A 23,273-nucleotide genomic window follows, 5' to 3' on the forward strand; every position below is an offset into this window, starting at 1 on the left:
TATATTATTCCCGGAAAATGTCCCAAACATATAAAATAGCAGCTTTTTGTAAAATTCACGATAACGATTGTATTTTTTAACCTTTTCAAGATTAACTATTTTTATTCGATGAGCGACCAAATTTTTTCAAGTGTTTGCAACTAATTCTTAGTTTTTAGAACAATAATTACTTGTTTAAATAATTTTTTTCCAGCAAATCGAGAAAAGTTACTATTTTTCGGAATAAAAGATAAATATAAAAAATAATATTTCTAAACATATTTTAAAATTGTTTAAACAAATTTGATCTATATTCATTTTTTTTCCACGAAATCGTAAAAAGTTAAAATTTTCTAGAACTGATTGCACAATTGACAAATGTGAAGAATAGCATCTTTTTTAAAATACTTGGCCATTAATTAAACAATTAAATTTTTTTAAACATTTTTTTTTGAAAGTTTATTATTTTCTGGAATTAATGACGATGTTAATGAATATCAATAGTAATATTTTTTGTGAAAGACAGTTTGAAATTGTTTGAACAATTAAAATCACGTGCACCTTTTGGCTTATTGATTAGTATTGTCATCTTTTCTGTTTAAGTAAATAAAAAATGTTCAAATAACTACCAAATACTTTAAAAATGAAATATTAATTTTGACATTCATTAACTATATAATTTATTCTAAAAAATAATAACTTTTGTTATAGGAAATTTGTCACTTTTCGAATAAAAATAGTTAATGTCGAAAAAATTCCAAACTGTTTTCTTCCATTTTTTCAAAAGCCGAGATTTTACTTTTTAAAACCATATGTTATTCCAAAAGCCCGATGTACAGGTTATTATTGAACGATTGGAAAAAAAAAGATTTTCTTTTTCCCGAAAATGATTTTAAAAAACTAAGCACTTGTTTGAAAGTGGAACTAATTTTCTCAAAATTCATTTTTTATTAAAAAATTCATCTCTATTTTCAACCAAAGTAATATGAAAATTCAATAAAAAAATTAGTTATGAACGAAAAGTGTAATAATTGATATTTCCAGAAAAAAAAATATTTTAATTTTCCATAAAAAAGCTGTTGAATTAAACCAAAAAATAAGAATTTTCAACCAAATAATTGAATTTTTAACTGCAATTATGAATATTAAAAAAATGGTTTTTAGCCAAATAGTTGAATCTTCAACATACAAATAATTTTCTACTAAAAGAGATAAATATTCAACAGAAAAGGTCTATTTTTAGCAAAATAGATAAATTTTCATTTAAAATGAATTGATTTTTATCCAAACAAATTAAGTTTTAACTAATAACATTACTTTTCTGCCAAAAAATAAAATTAAAAAGGAATTATTAAAAAAATTAACATTGCCTTTGATGAAGCCTTTTTTGATAAATGGTGGATAAAATTCCAGGAGACACGAGTTTGTGATACGTGTCTGAGAATGACAAACCAATCAAACAAGCAAAATAAAGAATGGACGCATGCGTATACAAAATAAATGAAAAAATACAATATTTGCACTTCAAATAAAAATGTTCCGTATTTTCAAAAGCAATTTGCATGCATAATTATTTCTTTTTGTGTGCAGAAAGCGCATATTCAAGGGCAACGTGTTTTTTTATTTAGAACTACATCCGTACCTGAGGGGAAATTTGAATAATCTAGAATTGTTTATTTCAAATTTGAAATTAATTATGCATTTAATAACAGTAAAATTATAGATATATATATAGAAAGAATTTAATTTTGTCAAATACATTAAATAACTTTGCTCGAATTTTCGTAAAGAATTAGAATAAATATTTAATTTGCCTTTATTGATATTTTAAACCTATAGAGTGTAGATAATATTAACATATAATTATTAACTGGTTTACTTCAACTTACAGATGTGCGACTCTGTATTTTCTTATGTATCTTTCATCATAAATAAAAAATGAAAACCGAATTGTCATTAAGCTGATTATTTAAATTTGAAGGATTCAGAGGGCAAGGATCTGTGACGTAGGCATGCGCGAGAGGCAGTGTACATTTTCGTCCTGAGAATCTGAAATCTTGAAATATTGTGCAGATTTTGTAGATACACATAGAAAACAATTCTGGAATTTTGTGTATTAGTTTATAGAGCAAGAAGAAAGTTTCCTTCGATTAAGAACATTGAAACATTATAATCTGTGCTCAATTATAAAACCATACTTAACAGTTAACTCGACAGGTTCGTTTTTATCGCTTTTTTAGGTTATGTACACTGTGTCCTCAAGAAAAACATTCAGAATAATTTAAAAAGAAAAAACTTACTTCTAATATAGTCGGGATTATAATTTTGTTCATAATTAGTTAAATAACTTAGGGTTATAACTGTATAATCATTATAACATAACAAGAAAAATCCAGGTAAGAAATTTTGTCGAAATTACATTTTGTAGCATTTTTATGATTTTGATTCTAATGACGTTAAATATAAAAAAAGATTTTGGTTTGAGTTTTTAATAAAAATCCCATTCAACTTTATACTTCCGTGAGGTATTGAAACAAAACAAAAACAAAAATACTGAAGAAAAGTGCATGTTCAAATAATAAAAAAATGTATTTAGCTCAAATAAATTGGCCACTCACTTGATTTTTTAATTTTAGTTAGAATATGGCTGGCAGAGGACGAGGATGGATGCGAAGTGAAGCATCAGAAATTCGAAGACCAGGACAACCAAATAAACAACAACTTCCCAACATTCCGGTGAAGCCAATAAAAAATGAAGAATGCAATCAAATCATCAACTTGATTGAAAAATTGGAAATTAATGAGTGCACTACTGAGGTGGAAGTGCACGAAATAGAAGCTGTACTTGTCGACGCAGCAAAGAACAATAAACTGAAGTAATTTCAAGTAATCTAATATACAAAACGTTTTATCAATAATTGATTTACGACGTACTAACTTCCAAGTTTCACTTTTACAGAGAAGTATTTGATGAACTTCACGATCGAGCTTTGGACGATCGACAATTTGGCATCAAGTTCGCCATCGTCTTCAGTAATAAAACGATTTATTCTCTAGAAATGAATGATGGTAGTAAATTACAAATCACTTTGATGAGAGCATTGCAAAACGTATATATGAGTAAGTATACTTGTAATATTTAATATTTTGACTGTAACTCTCTTCAATCAAAATCTTTTTGATTTTGGAATGCTTGCGTTGAAATTTGTTTCGCCCTGGACCTTAAATATCGAATATTTGAGCATAAATATTGAAGGTTTCGAATTTTAAACAATGTGGCTTTAATTTCTTTCAGAACATGATGAAATAAAGAAGCAAAACCTCTCTCGACTGCGTAATGCGGCATCTTTACTTGGCGAAGTCTACAATCGGCTGAGGATCGCATCCCTGCCATTGAGGATTCTTGAAGAGCCATTGCTTCATTACATGAGGATTCTGCTCGACATTTGCGAAGAATCGGACATTGAGCTCGTTACAACTCAGGTAGTTCATCCAGCAATCGAAATCTGAAAACAATTGAAATACCAGTGCTCTAGACTTTTGAAGTATTCCAATTTCTTTTTAGATTTCAATAAATGGCCGAAAAATCTACGAGGAGAATCAAAAGCAACTGGAGGAGTTCATGGAACTCGTGAAAATCGTACTTATAAATCGCAACGTGAGTCCCAGATCTCGAGGAATGCTTCTTTTCATGATCGACCTAGCGCACCAAAGATACAGCCCTCTTTCCGGGGAACTACAAAATTTCTACGTCTCGCAACTCGGCACTCAAACCTTCATAGCAATCCAACGACACAGCGATCTTCTCACAGTGAATACCAAGCCGAAGCTTCAAATTGGAGGTACCGTCGAAAATTCTGAATTCGGTACGAAAAATCCTGAAAGCATCGGCTAAACGAAACCCATTTTTATTCCAGACGGAGATTCGGAGAGCGTTTCATCAAAGAGTGAAACGAAATCGGACACTGACTCCATTGGCATTTTAATGAAGGCGCCAAAGTCAGAAAATAATGCTAAGCAAGATTCGCCGGAGAAGAGGCGAGTGGTAAATAATGAGCGACCGACGAATAGCGGGAATGCGCCTGTCCCGAGAGCAATCCGCGGCTCTGGAGCAACGGATCAGAGAAATTTGAAAAAGTCGCCGAAAGGAAAGAAAGATAAACTGACTGACGATCAAGTTTGGTCATCGAAACAAAACAGCTCGAGTAAAGTTTGGGGCCATGATGACCGATTTGAAAAGGATTATGATTGAAAAGTACAATTAATGCCAATTACTTTCACCACCAAAGCACAAAAGTGTTTTTAAAGTTCGCTATGAAAATGCATAATATTGAATTATGTGAGATTACTTAACTCGTTAGAGTGATTGTATTGTTAGGTACTTTTTATATCAATTTTTAGCACTAATTATAACTAGAAAAGAAATTTATAATAATTTTATACTTCTTGACTGTACAACAGTTATTCTAGTAAAAATTAAATTTTTTTGGTTCATTGTATCATGATTGTTTTATATATTCTGTGAGGTTTTTTTCATGTAAAATGTACATGCGAAGTTGAAGTTTTCGCTTTAATACCATGTGATTCGCACAATATTTCTCAATTTCGCTCAATTTCGACGCTCCCGAAATGCTCATTTTTTATCGTACATTCTTTAGCAGACTGATTATGATTATGTATGGAAATACGATTATGCAGCACATATTTATATTATAGAAATTATTTGTATTATCAGATAAAAGTGTTAAGTTTAAAAAACCTGCAAAGGATTTTTGCATTTACAACTTTTTTAACATGTGATGTATATTGTAAGCAACTCATGTTAAACCATAAACAAATCGAATAATTTAATTGTTTGGATTTTATACAATAATAAGTAAATACAAAGAATACATCTTTTTTATATTTTAACCTTTATAATAGTCCAAGCGGTACACGTAAATTTTGCTCTAATTGTTACAAAAGCAAATGTGGCAAATTTGGTTTGAATTATTGGATTATTCAACTTTTTAGGATATTTAACTTTTATTTTTTTATTCTAGTGAAGGATTCCAAATTCTATCGAAACCTGCCGGAAAATTTAAAAAATAACAAAATAGCGGTGATTCTTCTGAAAATAAAAAATACTCCAGATAAAAAAATAATTTACAAGGCAAAGTTTCTCTTTAAAATAGATAGATAAAAGATTAAAGTGTCGACATCTAATGATGTTATTACTGAAACATCATGAAATACGATACCTCACACGTATTCAAAAATTCAAATTTTGTCAGCATACAAAATAATGGAAAATCCAAAATTTACATTTTCTCATAATAATATACATTTATGGGAATTATAAAAAATTTTCAGGAACAAACTCGAGTGCGAAGCACGAAATACTTGATGAGAATGTGTTCGTTAAAACCGAAGGAGCTTTAACAAAAGGGAATTCACAATCACCAAATTACTGTTGTTCATGCTTTCAGCTTTAGTTTTAAAAAGTCTAGGCACAAAGATCGAGCGTGTCGTGCGAGGTAAATACATTATCGAGCGCGAAACGCGGGAACCAACAGTTGCCACTTTATTCTGCATTTTTTTTGTATAGCTTATTTTTCGAAAAATTAGAGTTTTTGACTTTCAGAAAAATTACCATTTTTTATTTTTGAACATTTTTCAAATTACCTCCTTCAAAAAATTCTCTAATACCAAAACGAACGTTCACACCATTGAACCAATTAAAGCAGTTCGTTTTCTTATCTAAAAACAAAAAAATATTTGACGGAAAAAACGGAGAGTTTGTAAACATTTTCAAACCAAACCTAAAACCTGTTTTAGTTTATCCTGCTTTTACACGTCAAGATGGATTTTTATGGTCTTACCTTTTTAGGGGATTGTAATTACTTCCATGAAATAATTAGAGAAGGTAATTTGTTTAATATTTAAATGTTTAAGGAACCCATAAATATGTAAATTCTTCGAAACATTTTGGTTAAAAAAAAAATTATATTTGTAAGTTTTTTAATTTGCCAGATTTCAAATTTAATATTTTCAGTTAGGACCAAAAAAAATTCGAATTTTTCCAGATTGAAAAACAGCCAATGAATCATAAAAATTGATTTAAAGTTTCGTTGTAGATTATGAAGAACCGAAAAAGCTGCCAGACTTGAAATATATTTTAGAATCCCGTTTAGCTCGAGAACCAAAGAAAACGTTGAGTGAAGTTTATAATATGCTTGATCCATATTTGAAAGTGGGCGATGGATTTTCATATAGTAGTTATGAACGCCTGGATAAACAAAGAAAAAAATGTTTATTAAAACCTGTTGGTCCAGCGGATATCTATCGAGTTGCTCCAACCTCTGGACAAGAAATTGGATTTTGGATTAACGATAAATCTTTGAAAGATGCACAGTGGACGAAACATGAGAAATTTTTCGGATCTCGTCACAGTGATATGACAAAGTAATAAATTATGAAATTCTACAATTAATTTTAATTTCGATCGGGAATTTTAAAACCGTAAGAAATTATTACCGCATGAGGTTGTAATCAAAGTGGTGAAATCACTCTATAAAGCTAAGTACGTAATAGCAGAAAATTAAAGAACAAAAGTATATTTAAAAAACAAGGAATGGTATTAAAAAGATAAATGATTTATTAAAGTAAAGATTACGTTCTTTTATAAATAATAATTTATATTTATTAAAAAAATTGCAGTTGATTCTTTAGAGAAATAAAATGAAAGGAAAAAGAACATTTTATGAAGCCCTAATATAGTGATTTATTATTGTTACCATTTTGATTTTGGTGCACCCAATGTTATTATTTAACGACACTACTCCCCCACTTCAAAAGAAAAAGTAAAAAAAAAAATAATTTTTCCAACTATATCGATATAACAATCTTCACAGGAAAAAATGCTCGAAAAAAGGAAAAATAATGAGATTTTTCTAAAAAGTAAAGGCATGAATTGTTTTAAATAAGAAATTAGTGCTGTTATACTACATAAAATGCAATTTGAATACTTTTAATTCCTAACATATTTCAAGTAAAAATATTTATTGTATGTTCAACAAAATAGATGAATCTTCCACCAAGAACATTAGTTTTCTACCAAAAACACAGTTTCAGCAAAATACCTAAATTCTCAACACAAAAATATTGATTTTCAACTAAAAATAGAATAGTTAAATTTTCAGCTAAAGAAATTATTTTGTAACAAACAAACAATTTTTTAAATGAAATAATACTATTTTTAGACAAAGATATAAATTTTCAACTTAAATCGTGCTTTAAAAAAAATGCATTTTTATCCAAGTAGTTGAATTTTCAGCCAAAAAGATGAATTCAACCATGAGAATTAATTTACTAGAAAAAATGCAATAGCTTATATGAATTGTCAACCAAATAGTAGTTGAATTTTCACCTAAAAATGGAATATAACTATATTAATTTACATTTACGTTTAAAAAATTAATTTTCAAGAACAATAATCTGTGAACAAAAGAATTGAATTTTCAACCAATAAAAATAAAAATGTTAAATTTTTAGTAAAAAACTTAATTTTCAACAAAAAAAAATCGAATTTTCAAGAAAATAGTTCAATTTTCAGCCACAGAATTTAATGTACGAAGTAAAACTAAAAGGCTCAACTATAAAGATTTCCAAATTAAAACCTGAGGAAAAATCAATTTTAAATAAAAAATTGTTTATATGAAATGTATTCTTAAAAAAAAAACATCCACAAAAAACTTTGCTTAAATGTGCCGAATCGTTGAAATTTAGGGCTGAATTACTTCAATAATTTATTTTTCTTTATCAAATAATTCACATTTATATTTTAGAACCAAAGATAAAATCCTAAAAACCAATCCACTACTCGACTGGTGAAAAACACTTCCAACCTATGATTTAAAGAGAGTTTAGACTTTGGCGCTCTTTGAAGCGGATATCCGCTTCATAACCAAATCATATGTTCCGATTTCACAAGATGTCGGAAAGTTGAGAGTTATTGACAGATTCAAAAGCTGTTTATGTAAACATATTTCTTGTCCCAAGTGTAAAAAAATCATTATTTTGTAATTAGTGAACTTCAATAAACCTCATTATAAGATCGTTTTTTACTAAAATTGGTAAGTTTGCGTTTGCTTTCTTTTATTTGGAAATTAATACCATTTTTTGGAGCACATTTCCTCCTGCTATATGCTTATATTGTTAAATTTCTTCTTCGAACGGTTTTACTTAGCTAAGAATTATCGATTTCCTTTCTAAAAGTACATTAAAATTCGCCTCATTGTATTTTTTTTGTAATCTAATTGCCAATTTGACTAAGTGGGTCGATATTCTGCGACGTATAATGCGTAGAATTGCTATATGAAAGCTGTTTTACCCTGGATTGATTTTCTTGAAAGGTCTATGCAGTATAGTTCTTTTGTACATTTTTTATGTATGATATCTATGAGTTCATTCGAAATTTTCTATGAATTTAAGAAACTGGTTTATATTAGGAGTATCTTATAATTCACATTTTATTATAAATTATTTTTTTGTTCTTAAGATGACATTCGTGTTTTGTAAATTATCATGAAATTGCAAAAATTAATTCTAAATCTGTTTCAACCGTGGTGAAAAATGGATTTAACATTGACTCAAACTTCAAGGAATTATTCACGTTATTTGTCATATTTAAAGTACCTTTTAAATTTCAAATATTTATATTTTTATGTATCATGACATCTGTAATTATTATATTGCGTATGAATATTAACATTTGTAATTGCATAAAAAGTAGGATTTCCTTCCTTACATTTAAATTGCTTTTATAATATAATTTACTTCATCATTAGACACCAATTTTTAAAATTATATTTATAATTAAAAAATACGGAAACAACTGCAATACGGAAAAGTCAAGCTGTAGCTGAAATTTTTCATTGATAAGATTAACGGTAGTAGGTATTTGCTACTTGTTTAATAATATTTTTTCATAGATTCTTCAATAACTTGACCGGATAGTTTTACGGAAAATTCCGTAACGTTAGCCTGAACGAGCAGGAAAAATGTTTAGTCTTATTAATGGTTAGTTTTAATATTAGCCGAATAGAAAATAGCTACTGCAATTAATTTGATCAATAAAAAATTCCAATGTAAAAAATCATCATAAATGAAGTTGTTTTTTTTTTTAAATATAAATTTGAAGGTCATAACTGAGATAGACTGTTCTCCATATTTTCCTAAATAATTCTAATTTGGATTATATAAAAGATAACATGTTTGATTCACAGTAATGTGGAAAATAAAAAATTTTTGCTCTTAACCAGAATATTGAATGAGTTACATTCATTTTTTAACACCTTATTAAAAAAAGCACATAATTTAAAGAATAATTAAACTAGAAAAATAATCCTGTCGAAAAAAAGTAATGTTACCAAATATCTCGAAAATATCAAACAAATTGTTGTCAAAAACATGATTGGCTTTTGAATGACTTCAAATATTGCTCCATTTAATACATACATTTAAAATTAAAAAATCAATTCACGCTGTTAATTTTTGATTTGTCTAGAACTACTGCTAATTTAATTTGTGATCGTTATGATGGCGAAGTATTGCGTTGCTTTTTCAAGATTTTAAATTATATACTCAATACTTTGATAAGAGAATACAGCTTACTTTCATTAAGTTAAAAAATGTATTCAATGTTTCTAAAGTATTTTGAAAAATTTCAAGTTATTTATCATTCTTTTAGGTGAGTTTAAGATATTTTGAGGAATTTCAAAAGCTTTTTCAAGGCATTTTAGACCAATTTAAGAGACTAAAAGAGTTATGGGATTTCAAGGGAATGTTTTGAAATTTTTTTTGAGAATTTTTTGAAATTGCAAACTATTTAAAAAGATTGGAGGGATTTACAAAATATTTCAAGAGACTTTACAGTTTTTCCAAAAGGATTGCAAGGAACTTTTAAACAAAGCAAGGGATTTCACAGTTTTTTTTTAGGACTTTAAATCATTCAAAAATATGTCAATAAATTTCCAAGAATCTTTTGAGGATTCTCGGCCTATGAAAGGAATGGGTACTCGGGAGATGGCTTTTATTGGGAAAAGTGGTTTTTCCAAGTTCCAACTTCAAAAATGCTAGATGACCCTAAGTGTAACTCTACCGCTCTACCCTGCTCATATGGGTTCTTTTCATGCCGACACCCACATATAATTTAATAATGTCTATAATAATCTACCATTCATTCATTTTGTCCACGTTGAAGTTCCTATGTTTCCGCACGATCTTCGCGTGTTCCTTGTCTCGTGTCTGACATCTTATAAAATTGCCTTCCCACTTACTTAAAGCAACATGAAGTTGTTTTCATTGCATGGAAATGCTTTATCGTTGATCTTCAAGTTATTAATTTTGCACTTTAGATTAAAATTACATTTTAAAATTCGTAATCCACAGTTTGAAAATTATTTACTTTTAACGATTAGTTTCAAGATTCAAATTGAAGGCTGACAGTACAGAATTAGATAACGAACATTTTTTCTTAAACGAGTTTATTGCATAAAAAAGTTCTTCGAAAATCAAGTACACGTTGTGATAAAAATATGTGTTCGGATTCTCATTTTTGAATACAGTAATAAAAACAATTTATTTTAGATTGTAGTTCAAATTCAGCATATTATTTTACAGTAGAATGATTTTTTTCTTCCCTTCGCGATATTTTTTTGGAATTTGTTATCGTTTATTCAAGAAAAATCTTATTTTTGTAGTCCATTCACCGAATAATCGTCTTGTCTTGGTGCGATAACGCCATACCAAATTTGAATTTTTTTTAAACAGAATTATTTGTTTGTATCAAAAAATGTTTATTCTTATTTAGCTTCCCCATACGTATTTAGATAAAAACTTTTGCACTCTTATTCAGAAAACCAATATCTCGGGAGTAAATTTTTATTTTTTATTTAAACTGAAGATTGCTATTTTTATTGCAATCCACAGCCGATCCTGTTCCAATTTGTGGTTAATTTCGCTGAAATTGCCAGCTGGCACACAAATTTCTTCGAAAATGGACAACTTTTTCTTATCAAATATTTTTGGCCTTAGTCAGCAATACGTAATCTTGGAAGTGACCTTCTGTCTTATCTTTAAATTGTGATTTTAATTTTGCACACTTTTTTTCCGATTTTGAAAAATTCCTATTTTATTGCTTATCCAGTTCTGTGCTGCCACCCTTTAATTTAAGAATTATTTAATTTAAAAAAAAAGATTGGAATTATGTCGAACATTAAATTGAAAATTGATTTCTATTTTTAGCAACTGAATTTCCAGCATACGGCAATTATATTTTAAATTGTCTTTAATTTTATAAAGTTGAAAATTTAATTTTTAATTTATTTGAATAGTCAGCAGCTGAAAATTGAAACTCGAATTTTCATTTTATTTAGATTTTCAACCAATAAAAATTTAAAATTAAATTTGCAACAGGTGAATCCTTATTTCATAATCTTTAATTTGAAATTTTGTAAAACTTTTCAAAACCTTGAAAAGATTCAAAATTGTATTTCGAAATGTTTAGAATTCTTTTTTGATCTTGATCTTGAAAAGAAAAGTGCATTTTTGACACATTTTTCAGTGTAATAGGTGCTGAGATATCTAGGCAGTAGCATACGTTATTAAATTATCCAAAAATTCTATAAAGAATAACGTATAAAGTTGTGGCGTCGACTGGTTTAAATGGGGGACTCACAATAAAAAGGATCAGTTGAGCCACCAGGTATTGCAGGAAACCCTGATATCATTTTTAGCCAACTTAAAATATGGGGGACTGGAAATAGGGGATACTTCACTGTATGAAGCAATTACGAATTGAAAAGCTTAAATTGTGCCATTCGAAACATTGGAAACATGTGATAGGAATCTTGTTATGCATTTCTGTTTTTAATTTTCAATATAATATCCCAGAATGGTCCGATGAATGACTTGAAGAATTCAAAAATAAGTAATAATTCTAAAAAAAGTGTTGAAAACTAAATATTTTAAAACTAAAAATGGTGTTCTAAATCAAAAAAGATAAAAATTAAACTATCAGAAATTGATACCTCAACAATTTCATAATTTCTTTAATTTTGAAAGGTTTTAATGTTTAATTCTATTTGTTATGTAATAACAATTCAAAATTCAAGAAATTCAAAAGCGTTGACTTCGAAAGATCAAATTTAGTTTTAAATTTCAAATTGTCAACTTTGAACGCTTTACATTTAAAATTATTTAAATTCAAAAGTTTTTAATTTTCAATTCTTTAATTTTAAACACTTTTAATCATAAATAATATAATTAGAATTCTTTGAATTTTGAATAATCCAATTTCAAAAATTTGAATCTGAAAATATTCAATTTTTAACGTTTTGAATTTTTCCTATTTTTGAAATTTTTAAATTAAATCATTCAATTTCCAGATTCTTTAATTCAAAAGAAAATTGTTTCATTTTGAATGCTATTAATTAGAAATTATACAATTCAACTACTTTCTAATGAACTTTTCCAATTTTCAAAATTTTAGTCTGAAATTTTTAAATTTTGTGTACTTGTTTTAAAATGTTTCAAATTCAAACATCTTCAATTTTAAATTGCACGCACGTTTTGTGCGCGAGCATTTAAAACTCTGTAGTTTCCTTTATTAGTCAAAAAAAATGTCCTTATCCTGCTTATTATATGATTCAGAGTCAACAGATTTCTTGGGTTTTTTATGCTGATCGACTTCCGCAATTGATCATATGCGAAAAAACTGGGTTTCACAAAGAGAATAATATTTTTCTAAACCGGGATGAATCACGAATTTTTACCAAGACCAGAAGAAACCTTCAAGACGAACATTATAAAAATAGTGGCCACTCTATAAATACCTAAAGAGATTTTACAAGATTTAAATTAATTTTTAAAGATTTCAAATGAGTTATAAATATTTTAAAGAATTGTAAAGGATTTCTATGGATAGCACAATATTTTAAAAAATTTCAAGAGGACTAAGTATTTCAAGTATTTTCAAAAGCTTCGAAAAGTTATGAAGTATTTCAAATGCTTTCAACAAAATGTATGAAAATTCTTGGGCTTTCAATATTTTCAAATTGATTCAGATGGATTACAAAAATTCTAAATCAAATTATTTGAAATTATTTTAAGAGATTTAATAGGATTTCAGATAAACTTATAGGATTTTATGAGCTTTCAGAAGATATCAATGTATTTTAAGGGCATGTGATACTCAAGAGTTTCCCCGGCTTTTTTTTCCACAAAAATTAACATTTTTAAAAACTGAATTCGGAGATGCTATAAAATATCATAACGGACGTCCTCGGACTTTTTTTTGAGGGATAATAACAAAAAAATGTATTGTGCTAAATAAAAATTTTATGCATATGTATTATTTTGAGGTTACGTCGTTTTTCATCTCTGCCTTTCCGATAATCTGGAAATTATTTGTGAAATAAACTTTTTTAATTGCCTGCAAACAAGGTTAGTTCGGGGAGATTAGTTACTATGTTTATTTGTAAGTCCAAAATTTTCAGCCAAAAATATTGTGTAGTTTGGAAGTAATGCTCGGGTGAATTGTAACACACATAACTTCGAAATATACACGCACGTTGTTAGAAAAATCAAAAATTTTTTGATAAAAAAACACAAAAAAGTGTGTAGGGACGTCCGTTAGCATGTTCGCTATAATTTCCCAGATTTTGAAGGCAAAATATTTTTTATCCTAGGAAAAAAGCCACATGCCCTTAAGAAAGTTTGAAAGGTTTAAAAAGATTTCAAGGGTGGTTAGATCCTTATTTAATATAAGGTGCAAATACTTCCGGATAAACAAATATTTATTTATATTGTTTTTATAGTGTGGGTAGTCTTATTTTAAGTATTAGAATTTATAAGTAAAGTGCTTAATTGGTTACATCTACTATCGGCGAGAAAGCTATAGGAATCTGCCTTTGAAGCTTAACAACTCAGTCAAAAAAAATGCCAGCGCAACAAAAAAATAGTCATTTAAAAGCTGAAAGTGTTCTACGTTAGTGAGCTTGAAGACGTTTATGTAAAAAAAATTGTGCTTAGCAGACTGAAAAATGTAAAATGTAAGGATTTTCGGGTACATTTATGAACAGTCAAGTTTAGAGCATTATTTCTTATACAAGGGGCGATGGGAAAAGTTTGAAAAAATTCATGAGCATGAGAAAAACTGTTGTGAACCAATTGCAGTTGAGAAATTTAAAAAATAATCAAAATTGTTGCTGAAAATTACAAAAATGTGCAACTATATTATCTTCAGTTCTAGTACAGATATTAAAGCGAGTCAAACTGTAAACTGTAATGGATAGGCTCTGTATTTATTTTCAATCACCCGGAAGGACGTGTTAGTCTTATGTTTTGTGAAAATCGCGATATTTTTATACATTTTTTTTGTTGGAAAATGAGTGACAGAAAGCAGGGGGACCCTTTTTTTGTTTTACTGCCGACCGCTGGTGCCATTCTTCGGCCCCTAGTTCTGAATGCTTGGATAGCACCTGGCCACGGGTCGAGAAAAGGGACCAGCGGTCGGCAGTAATAAAAACGCCCCCCCCCTGCTTTCTTTCACTTGTTTTCCAACAAAAAAAAATGTCTAAAAATATCGCGATTTTCACTAAAAATAAGACTAACATATCCTTACGGGCGATTGAAAATAAATACAGAGCCTATCCATTACAGTTTGCAGTTTGACTCGCTTTAATATCTGTATGAGAACTGAAGATAATATAGTTGCACATTTTTGTACTTTTAAGCAACAATTTTTATTATTTTTTAAATTTCTCAACTGCAACTGGTTGACAACAGTTTTTCTCGTACTCATGAATTTTTTCAAATTTTTCCCATCGCCCCTTGTATAAAAAATAATGCTCTAAACTTGACTGTTCTTAAATGTAAATGTTAAGCTTCAAAGGCAGATGCCTATAGTTTTCTCGCCGATAGTATGTATATTTAACTAAGTTAGTCCTTCTCAGTGTAATACAACGTAGTATTTAAAATATGGTATAATAAAAAGTTCATTATGAAATCAGAAATCATAACATAAATCATTTAAGAAAAAAGCAACAGGTATTTTTTGTAAAACCTTTTTAGATGTGTAAACTTTTGTTGTAACATTTTTTCGTGTGTGTCATTGTTTGCGAGGAAAATGAGAAAACTCAATTTTAGGACAAAAAATCCTTCTGTTCACAAAAGTTATTTAGCCCGAAAAAAATTTACAGAATATCTTCTTTAAATAGATATCAAATTCTATACAAAATTGATGAAAAATATAAGTTTGGGTTTCTTTTGTTGAGAAAATCAGAATCGGGGAAGAAATCCAAAATAGCTCAATTGGATCAAAAGTTACTGAGGTTTAAAGAAAAAACGCAAGGTTTTTTGAAAAATCTAATTTCCCCTAAAAACAATATATTCCGTCCCCAAGAGATTCTGCGGCTTCAAGTGTAGAATCTGTCAGACTTGAAACTGATTCAGTCTTTTATACATTTTTACATAATATAGACTTAGTATTCATTTACATGCTAGTATTTAGAGCAATATCGGTTGCGTCTAGTCTTCCTGAAAAATGGAACAGCTGGAAAATGTGATAGTCATCACGAATTTCGGAACAAGACACTTCGTATAATATATACCATTTTCTTTATAGCGAAACTCAGATATTTCCGAGGCGTAAGAGAGGCGGAGAATCATTTTACCTCTGGAACGTAAAAGAGTTCTTTTATCAATGAAACTCTTTCTGAGATGTCTTACACTGAACTGGAACATGGCTATCAGGTGAGAAAATTTAATTACATTTTTTAAATGTATTAAAAACGTCTAAACTGAACTGAAGAGAAAGGGATGATTTCCAATACACTGAGAATCCCATTTAAGTACGGTATCGGGCATGGTCCTAAACGGCCTTCATTTGAAGCGAACATAATATTTGCTCACTCCGGATGAAATCTCTTGAATCTGCGGGCTCTTCTCACACCACGAAACCGCCAAGGCATCCATTTTTGGAACGACTTGAATGAAAAATACTTAAATGGGATTTCCAGTGTAGCAACAGTTAAAGACAGAATTTTTCGAGGCTCCCTTAGTAACGAATACAAAAAGCCCAATTTTAATAGGATCTTTTTCATCGAATTTCAGGGTCTTCGGGGCGCAAGCCGACCGTTATTTTACGTAGGAGACCTTAACGTAGTTCAGCCTTCCCTCGTGGGTCCAGTGGGATCTTCTATTTATCTCGAGACAAATCGAGTAAGTTCTTTTAATATTAAAATGAACATTCTTTGCAGAAAAAAGTTCGTTTTTACATAGAAAGTTATTTTTACAGCATATTTTAATTTAAGAATCGAATTAGCTGCTGTGGAGTTTAAAAAAATTTTCTCGGTTTAAGAAGTTTCTGAAATGTTTTTGGCGCTTTTTAATATTTTTAAACTTAATTTGCTTATATTTTCTTTTTTCTGAAATATCAAGATTGGAATACTGAATTCGCAAGTGCGTCTCAAAATTTTAATCTATGACTTCTAAATCTACTTTATCTAGACGTCTATGTCAACTACTTTATCAGTGTATCTATTCTGAGTGGGATTATCTATCGCGTAACCGATATCTGCTCAAAGCAGTGGCCAGATTCCAATTTTAAAGTGGGTAGTAATTGTCTATACTGTGCAATTAAGCGATTTGATAATAATTAACAATGATTGAATAGTGATGTGTTTATTCTGTACAAAATAATTTCGTTAATTCAAAAATAGGAAATATAATAATCGTAGAAATAAATACACTTTAAAAATTCGACATTAAACTTGCGGAATAGTTCGTGGAACCCAATGAGTAATTTGAATGAAATTATTTTTGGCTTTAGTTTAAAATAGGACTAAAATCTTCCTTTGTTTAAGGAGTCTGTATTTATTTATCCACGTTTGTCGATACTCACACGCACTTGCCTTATTAATAGAGACGGTTGAATCATGAATTAGTTCTCTATTGATACTCGTGCATGTAACATTGCGTTTACTTTTCTTACTTACAAAAAATAACGAGAATATAAAGAAAGAAATTATTAAAATCGTGAATGTGACTTTTTAAACAAATATAACAAGAAATTTAACAAATAGCTTCCTTTAATCGGAAACTCGAAATAAAAATGTTAAAATTCCGCTTATAAACAATCACAGAAAAGTGAATCTGCATGTGCACATCAGCCTACTATCGCCGACTTTATTTATACGAGTTGGGCGTAATTAATGCTGCTCGTTAAAATATGCAGAGTTTTTTATCTCTAAAGCAGACACACAATTTATTATCATTGGACACTTCATTTGTTCCCAATTCATAATTTTTTACTTACTTGCTTAACAACTTTGGAAGAAAAGTACATTTAAAAGTGTTTTAATTTGTTCCAATCGATTATTTTTAGTCAGGTAATTGTGTGCCCGATGAATGAAAATCAGTTTGGCAAACATGCATGAAACATTCTCTAAATAGTGAATACGTGACTCATTTTTGTGATGGCTCCTATAGATCAAGTGCTACAGTCTACACCTGTTGCAAAACAATATATTTGTCAGTTTAGACCTTCGATTCTCATTCGAAGTCACAATTTCTTTTTTATTCTTCTCTTCTGACTCACCATTGACTATTTAATATTCTAATTGCACGTTTTTGCAGCTTTATATAATATGTTGCAACATTGTTTTGAGTTATATAATAAGCCAATAACAACAAATGCATCGCCACTTATTCTCGATTCTCACTGTTTGTTTTTCTTTTAGTTCCTTCATATTCTTTTAGCAAGTTAAAGAAATATGTCATTCTTGAATTATTTAGTCTTTTTCATTTACTTATTTATCAAAAAGAAGAAGAGCTTACCAATATTTAGCGAGTTTGACCTTGGGAGTAAATAAAAGATAACAGTGACCGAAAAGTAGTGACCGTGAATTAAGCGAAATTTCTTTTAACAAGCGGAACGCTACTAAAGTTAATTGAATCATCTCTTATTAACACAAACGAGCCTTGACTGGAAACTTGTGTAGCTTGCACTTATACAGCTGACTGTCACAAGACTCGATCTGATAAGTAAATGATGTATTTTGATCTGTATTAAACTGCTACATCGTACTACCTAAAATAACTTAGGTGATTTATCAGAATGCGAGTTAATCCAAACGTGAGTTTCATTCACAATTTGCTCGCGTTTTCGACCATGCGCTTAATTTCGTAAGAGTGATTTTATTTAAACAAAAGGCTTCTCGAAAATCAAAATTTCGACTTCATCCGATGAAATTTAGATTCGCGAAATTAACTAAACTTCTTTGGCAAATAATTATACTTTGATAAATTCGGAATTAAAGTAAATGTCAAGAAACTTGAGTGATAGATTTCTGAATACTAAAGTTCAGTAAAGCTTTACTAATGGATAACTTCTAATTACATTTTTCTAAATTGTTTAATCTTTGTGGTATTTTTTTTGTATGTGATGTAAATAAAAGTAAATCAAAAAATGAGTGCACCCAAAGACTAAAAGTTTGAGAGTGCAGTGAACGTGATGCAGGAGGGAAGAAATCAAACGTTATTGTTTGGATTGTATTTAAGAAAAAATAGCAATGGAGTGGACTTGGTGGAAGGATTGGTGGCGGTTAAGAAAGTGGCGTCAACGAAATGATAGTGCGAGTTCGGCATCTGCAACAGGCACCGAGGGTGCCGAGGATTACGACGCATGCTGCTGCTGTGATGAGTGCTTTGTACGTTTTGAAAATTAAAAAAAAGTCGAATCGACTTTCAATCATCACATGAGTTTCGAAAATCAAACAGTCATTGACAACAAGCATTCATCCTCATGAGCACTCACAAGCTTCTTCGAAAAGCATCCCAGAAATTTTTTGTTATTGAGAGGACAAATATTATTAATAAAAATTATTGCATATATGAATATGCTCTTGGTGAAACTTATAGAGAAAATATTTTTATTTTTAAAATGACACCGACGCATAATGGGGAAAAAGTTATCATTAACTACCTTACGTCAAATGAATTAATTCAGGGTATTCATAGGAAGTTTTTTATGTTTTATATACGGAGCAGGAAGGACTCTTTCTTTGTTTTTTGAATCACCATAAAACAAAAGCTTGGCGATAAGAAAGGGATGTTTAGGCAACATGAATTGAATCTAAAAAGAAATTTTTTTTTCAAAGGAAGTTCATTTAGTTGTTTCTGTGAAAATGATTATTTTCATCATTTTTGTAGTTATTTTCATAGTCGTCAATCTTTTATGGTCTCGGGAGGTTAGAACAGTTTTCCCAAAGATTAATTATTATGCACCACATGATAAAAGACGTTTTTAATGTATTAGAAACTTTTTTTAAATAAAAATTCTCTACAAAAATATTTAATATGGTTAGAGAATAACAAATTTGAATGCAGCAAGTTAAATTTTTTTATCTAGTTTTCAAACATCTTTCGAAAAATGTGGAACTTGAATTTCTAAAAATACTCGACAAAATAAGGTTCGAAGTTGAAGAAATGATAAATAGCATAAATTAAGAATGTTCAATTTTAAGTTTATCTGTTTTTCATTTTTTCAAAATGTTTTTCTTTTTTTTCATTCTTTTGACGTCATTTTTTCTAGTTTATTTAAGTCAGTAGAAACCCTTAAAATAACCCTCAGTATTTTACAAATTTACTGCATTTACATTATTTTTCTACAGATATCAAATTTTTGTAGCATATTCTTATTAGCAGAAAATTCTCAAATGTATCTGAAAAAATCTCTTATCCTTTTTAAGGTGTTATTTAAAATTTGCCAAAGATTTGAGGCGTTCATATAAATTAGAATATAAATAAAAATCTTAATTTCGAATCGATCCATGCCTGATAGGAATTTAAAGTAATATTAGCACCATCTTTTAGATTAGATAAATACAGACTTTGAAACGATTCGAATTAGAAGATATTTAGTGTTTTAAGTAGCCCAAATAAAAACAATATTATTTTAAAAGACTTTTATATTTGACATAACTCCAAATTTGAAAGCAATGCTAATAAAATTTCTTTGAAACTTTGAAAAAAATGCAAATTGAAGTCAATTTTAATTGAAAAACGTTTACTCTTTTAAAGCTAGGCTAATTTTAAATTTATAAAATCTGGAATATGTGGAGACGCTTCAAATTTTTAAACCGCCCATATTTAAAATTTCCAATTTATCTATTTATTAAAATACGCAAAGAACAAAAATTTCCATTACTAACCATGAATAAAAAAGATTGGTAATTTTAATCATTCAAATTTAAATTTGGTGTCCTTTGAATTAGGTTAAAAACTCTCTTAATTCTGAATAAAATGAGCCAAAGATGAAGTCATTTTGTTAATTTTTTACAATGAATTTTCAGAAATAGTGCAAATTGTAATGTTTTTTTTTTCAACATTTTTATGAAACCTCAAATGGTATACATTTTTTAATGTTCTTTGACCTGTTTTATTGGTAAATTTCTACAGGATCGCAGCAGCTTATCAGCATAAATGTACATTTTTTCTCTTGCATTGTACAAGAGGTGGAAGTCAGTTAAAATTGGAACAAAAATATGGAAAAATTAAATTTTTTAAATGTATGGAATAAATAATAATAATAATACATTTTTGGAGGAATTTTCTATTCACATAATTTAGAATGCACATATTCATTTGATTTTTTTCCCCTTCCGACTTCAATGGAAGAAAAAAAATTCTACAATTCTGCTGATACGTTGCTACGATTTACTTTTAAAATGAGCCCAAAAATATCCAATTTTTTTTTATTATTTCAAATGCTAATTAAAATTTTGGGAAAAAATATTATAAATTTGTATTGTGAATAGCTATTTCCAAGAAAAAAATGTCCTTATAATATTTTTTGAGGATTAAATTTGTATTTTATTCACATTTTCACGATTCTGATCGAAAAGTTAATCCACTATGAAGTATGAAACATGAAATGTCTTAAATTAAAAATTAAGGTCGTCAAAGTTTCTTAGGTTACAACTTGTTAATGTTCAAGTCTTCATTAATTAAAATTAATGTATTTTACGAGATTTTTTAGGTTTTAAAAGCGAAATAAATATAATATTCACTTTGAAAATGATAAAATTCGACGTTACGAAATTTTGAAAAGCTTTTTGATGTTGTACACTTTGAAGATTTATAATTTAGGTTTATTTCAACACTGAGTGCTTCATTTTGAAACTGCTTAGTGGTCATCGCAAAAATTACTAAATAGAATAAGATTACCATACCATACATAATTTGGCACCATTTTCACAACAGTTTCACGCTATAATTGTACATCGCCTGATAATTATTATTATAATTTTCAAACATTGTTATCATAACAAGGAAAAAATTGCATATTGTTCGTGTTGCATCTTAGAAGTTAGAAATACATGTGAGGTTTGCATATGTATTTATGTTTGTGTGCCTGTGCTTATGTGCCTAAATATCATGTTATAAAATCTTTGCTGGTAAAGCTTTCTGGCTGCGTGCGGCTCTAAATTTAGAGAGGTTTGAGGTATATTTTTGTGATGACATTTTCCGAGTCTCTTTGTTGCGGCCAGCTTCTCAAATGCTGGTATGTGACCTGCCAATTGTAGTTTTACATTTGATGTTTGAAATATATTTCAAACCACTATTACAAACCCTTAAGGAAAAGAAGTATTGGTAAGTATCGGAGCTAATGCTTTTTTCGCGAATAAGTATTGGAATTCAAATACTTTTTTGCGAGAAAAGTACACGATCCTATACTTACCAATTCTTCTTTTTCATACGGGAAATTTGCATTTCGAAAAGTATAATTAACTCTTGTTTAATTTGCCCCTACTTTTGTAATTTTAAGCTCTGTCTATGAATAGCTTGATGGCGTATTTTCTCTGAAAGAATGCTTAGATTAAATTGTTTATGTATTAACAGTAGTCTTTTTAAATAAATAATAGAAATTAATTTTCAGAGAATTTTGTAGTTCTGAGTGTTATTCGTTTTTCTGTAGTTTTCATTTTGTTTCAACTTTTGTGAATTCTACTTTGACAGGTCTTATATAATTGTTTGTAAGTCATAGGATTTATATCACCTTGAATGTTTTTTCTTCTTCAAATTTTTATTTTGTAACCCAGATATGGAATTGAAGTTTGAGAAGAAAATTTAAATTTTAAATAGTGCGGACTTTTAGAGAATAATGTGATGTAATGGAAAAGAATAACTAACCATATTTCAAAATTATGCGACGAGTTTACTAACTTCTCCTTTCAAGTTACTGTTCGTTAACCATAATATTCTGTGTATTACATCACTTGCTTTGCCTAAGATTTTTTTAATAATCTACTAAAAAATAATCATACTGTTTTAAAGTTTACAAATAATTGAAGAAGGAATTTGAAAGGCTTAAATACCTTATAAATAAAACTTATACGGACTTCTTTTACACGTTTGAGAAAGTTTTCGTTTTCAAGTTTAATACTTCTTTTTAATACATAATTAAAACATGCTATGAACCATTTTTGTCTCCGGATTTACGGAATACTAGATTACAACTTCTCATTTTGATTCTAAATTTTGAATATGTTGCTTTTGATTTTCATCACTTCGTATTAATTTTTCAAGGAAGCTATTTGATTGAAGAATTCTGCAAAGATGGAATTCTTTGCACTTCCTTAGAAGTACTGGTTAATAGACTTAATTAGTCACTCGCACCAGTCTGCCAATTATACCATTTATTCGTATTTTCCTTATATGTTTCATTTGACCTTCACTCTTCAATGTTACTCGTAAAGAAAGTAATTGCTTTTTCATCTGCCTATAAATGAGGCTGAAAATAACGAATTACTTTCTGGAAATTGTGGAATTTAGGATTCTGATGTTAGAAAAAATAAACTTTGATTTCTAAATCGGTTGGCCACACTAGATCGGCAATTTTTTCTGACAACAAAATTTTGAAATGACTCGGGATTTATTTTTCAGCCGCAATTGTTTTTTGTACAACTTCAAATCAAAAAAGATTTCAAATTAAAATGATCATAATTAAATAAATTCAAATTCAATTTTTCACTATGTAACCATTTAACAGTAAATAATTTAAGGCAATAATTTAACATTCTACGATTTGATATTGGAAGCCTTAATAGCTGGACAATTTCAAATTTCGAGTTTTAATAATGGAAAAATTCTAAATCTAAAGGGTACAAAACTTAATAAGTTGAATTTGAGTAATCTTGAATTAAATTTTTCAAAATTTAATCCGTTCAAAAATGAATAATTTTATATTT

The 23,273-nt window shown here is 28.8% G+C and overlaps 2 protein-coding genes across 3 annotated transcripts in view; both read left to right on the forward strand.

The window, feature by feature from the left end:
• Nucleotides 1-1,974: 1,974 nt before the first annotated feature.
• LOC117179010 lies at nt 1,975-4,368 on the forward strand. 2 transcript variants are annotated; one of them, XM_033370624.1, is made up of 6 exons: nt 1,975-2,196; nt 2,616-2,855; nt 2,939-3,099; nt 3,275-3,462; nt 3,545-3,821; nt 3,897-4,368. In XM_033370624.1, the coding sequence occupies exons 2-6, from the start codon at nt 2,623-2,625 to the stop codon at nt 4,229-4,231; spliced, it is 1,194 nt and encodes a 397-aa protein (XP_033226515.1). In that variant the 5' UTR covers nt 1,975-2,196; nt 2,616-2,622; the 3' UTR covers nt 4,232-4,368. The 2 variants fall into 2 exon arrangements, with proteins under 2 accessions (XP_033226515.1, XP_033226516.1); XM_033370625.1 differs by lacking the exon at nt 1,975-2,196 and adding an exon at nt 2,243-2,375.
• Nucleotides 4,369-5,764: 1,396 nt separating this feature from the next.
• LOC117178981 (inositol hexakisphosphate and diphosphoinositol-pentakisphosphate kinase 2) overlaps nt 5,765-23,273 on the forward strand; it is a 53,317-nt gene continuing 35,808 nt past the window's right edge. The window contains exons 1-5 of the mRNA XM_033370578.1: nt 5,765-5,884; nt 6,096-6,423; nt 7,806-8,093; nt 15,647-15,774; nt 16,135-16,242. Of these exons, the coding sequence (XP_033226469.1) occupies nt 15,742-15,774; nt 16,135-16,242 (141 nt within the window). The 5' untranslated portion in view covers nt 5,765-5,884; nt 6,096-6,423; nt 7,806-8,093; nt 15,647-15,741. The remainder of the gene's footprint in view (nt 5,885-6,095; nt 6,424-7,805; nt 8,094-15,646; nt 15,775-16,134; nt 16,243-23,273) is intronic.

This window comes from Belonocnema kinseyi, chromosome 8 (assembly GCF_010883055.1).
Source record: "Belonocnema kinseyi isolate 2016_QV_RU_SX_M_011 chromosome 8, B_treatae_v1, whole genome shotgun sequence".
NCBI classification, from domain to species: domain Eukaryota; kingdom Metazoa; phylum Arthropoda; class Insecta; order Hymenoptera; family Cynipidae; genus Belonocnema; species Belonocnema kinseyi.

Bases quoted from the DNA above. Each gene is read 5' to 3' on its own strand.
- LOC117179010 (XM_033370624.1), top strand. From the start codon at position 2,623: ATGGCTGGCAGAGGACGAGGATGGATGCGAAGTGAAGCATCAGAAATT. The intron at 2,856-2,938 runs GTAATTTCAAGT...TCACTTTTACAG, and splicing joins GCAAAGAACAATAAACTGAA to AGAAGTATTTGATGAACTTC. The intron at 3,822-3,896 runs GTACCGTCGAAA...TTTTTATTCCAG, and splicing joins GCCGAAGCTTCAAATTGGAG to ACGGAGATTCGGAGAGCGTT.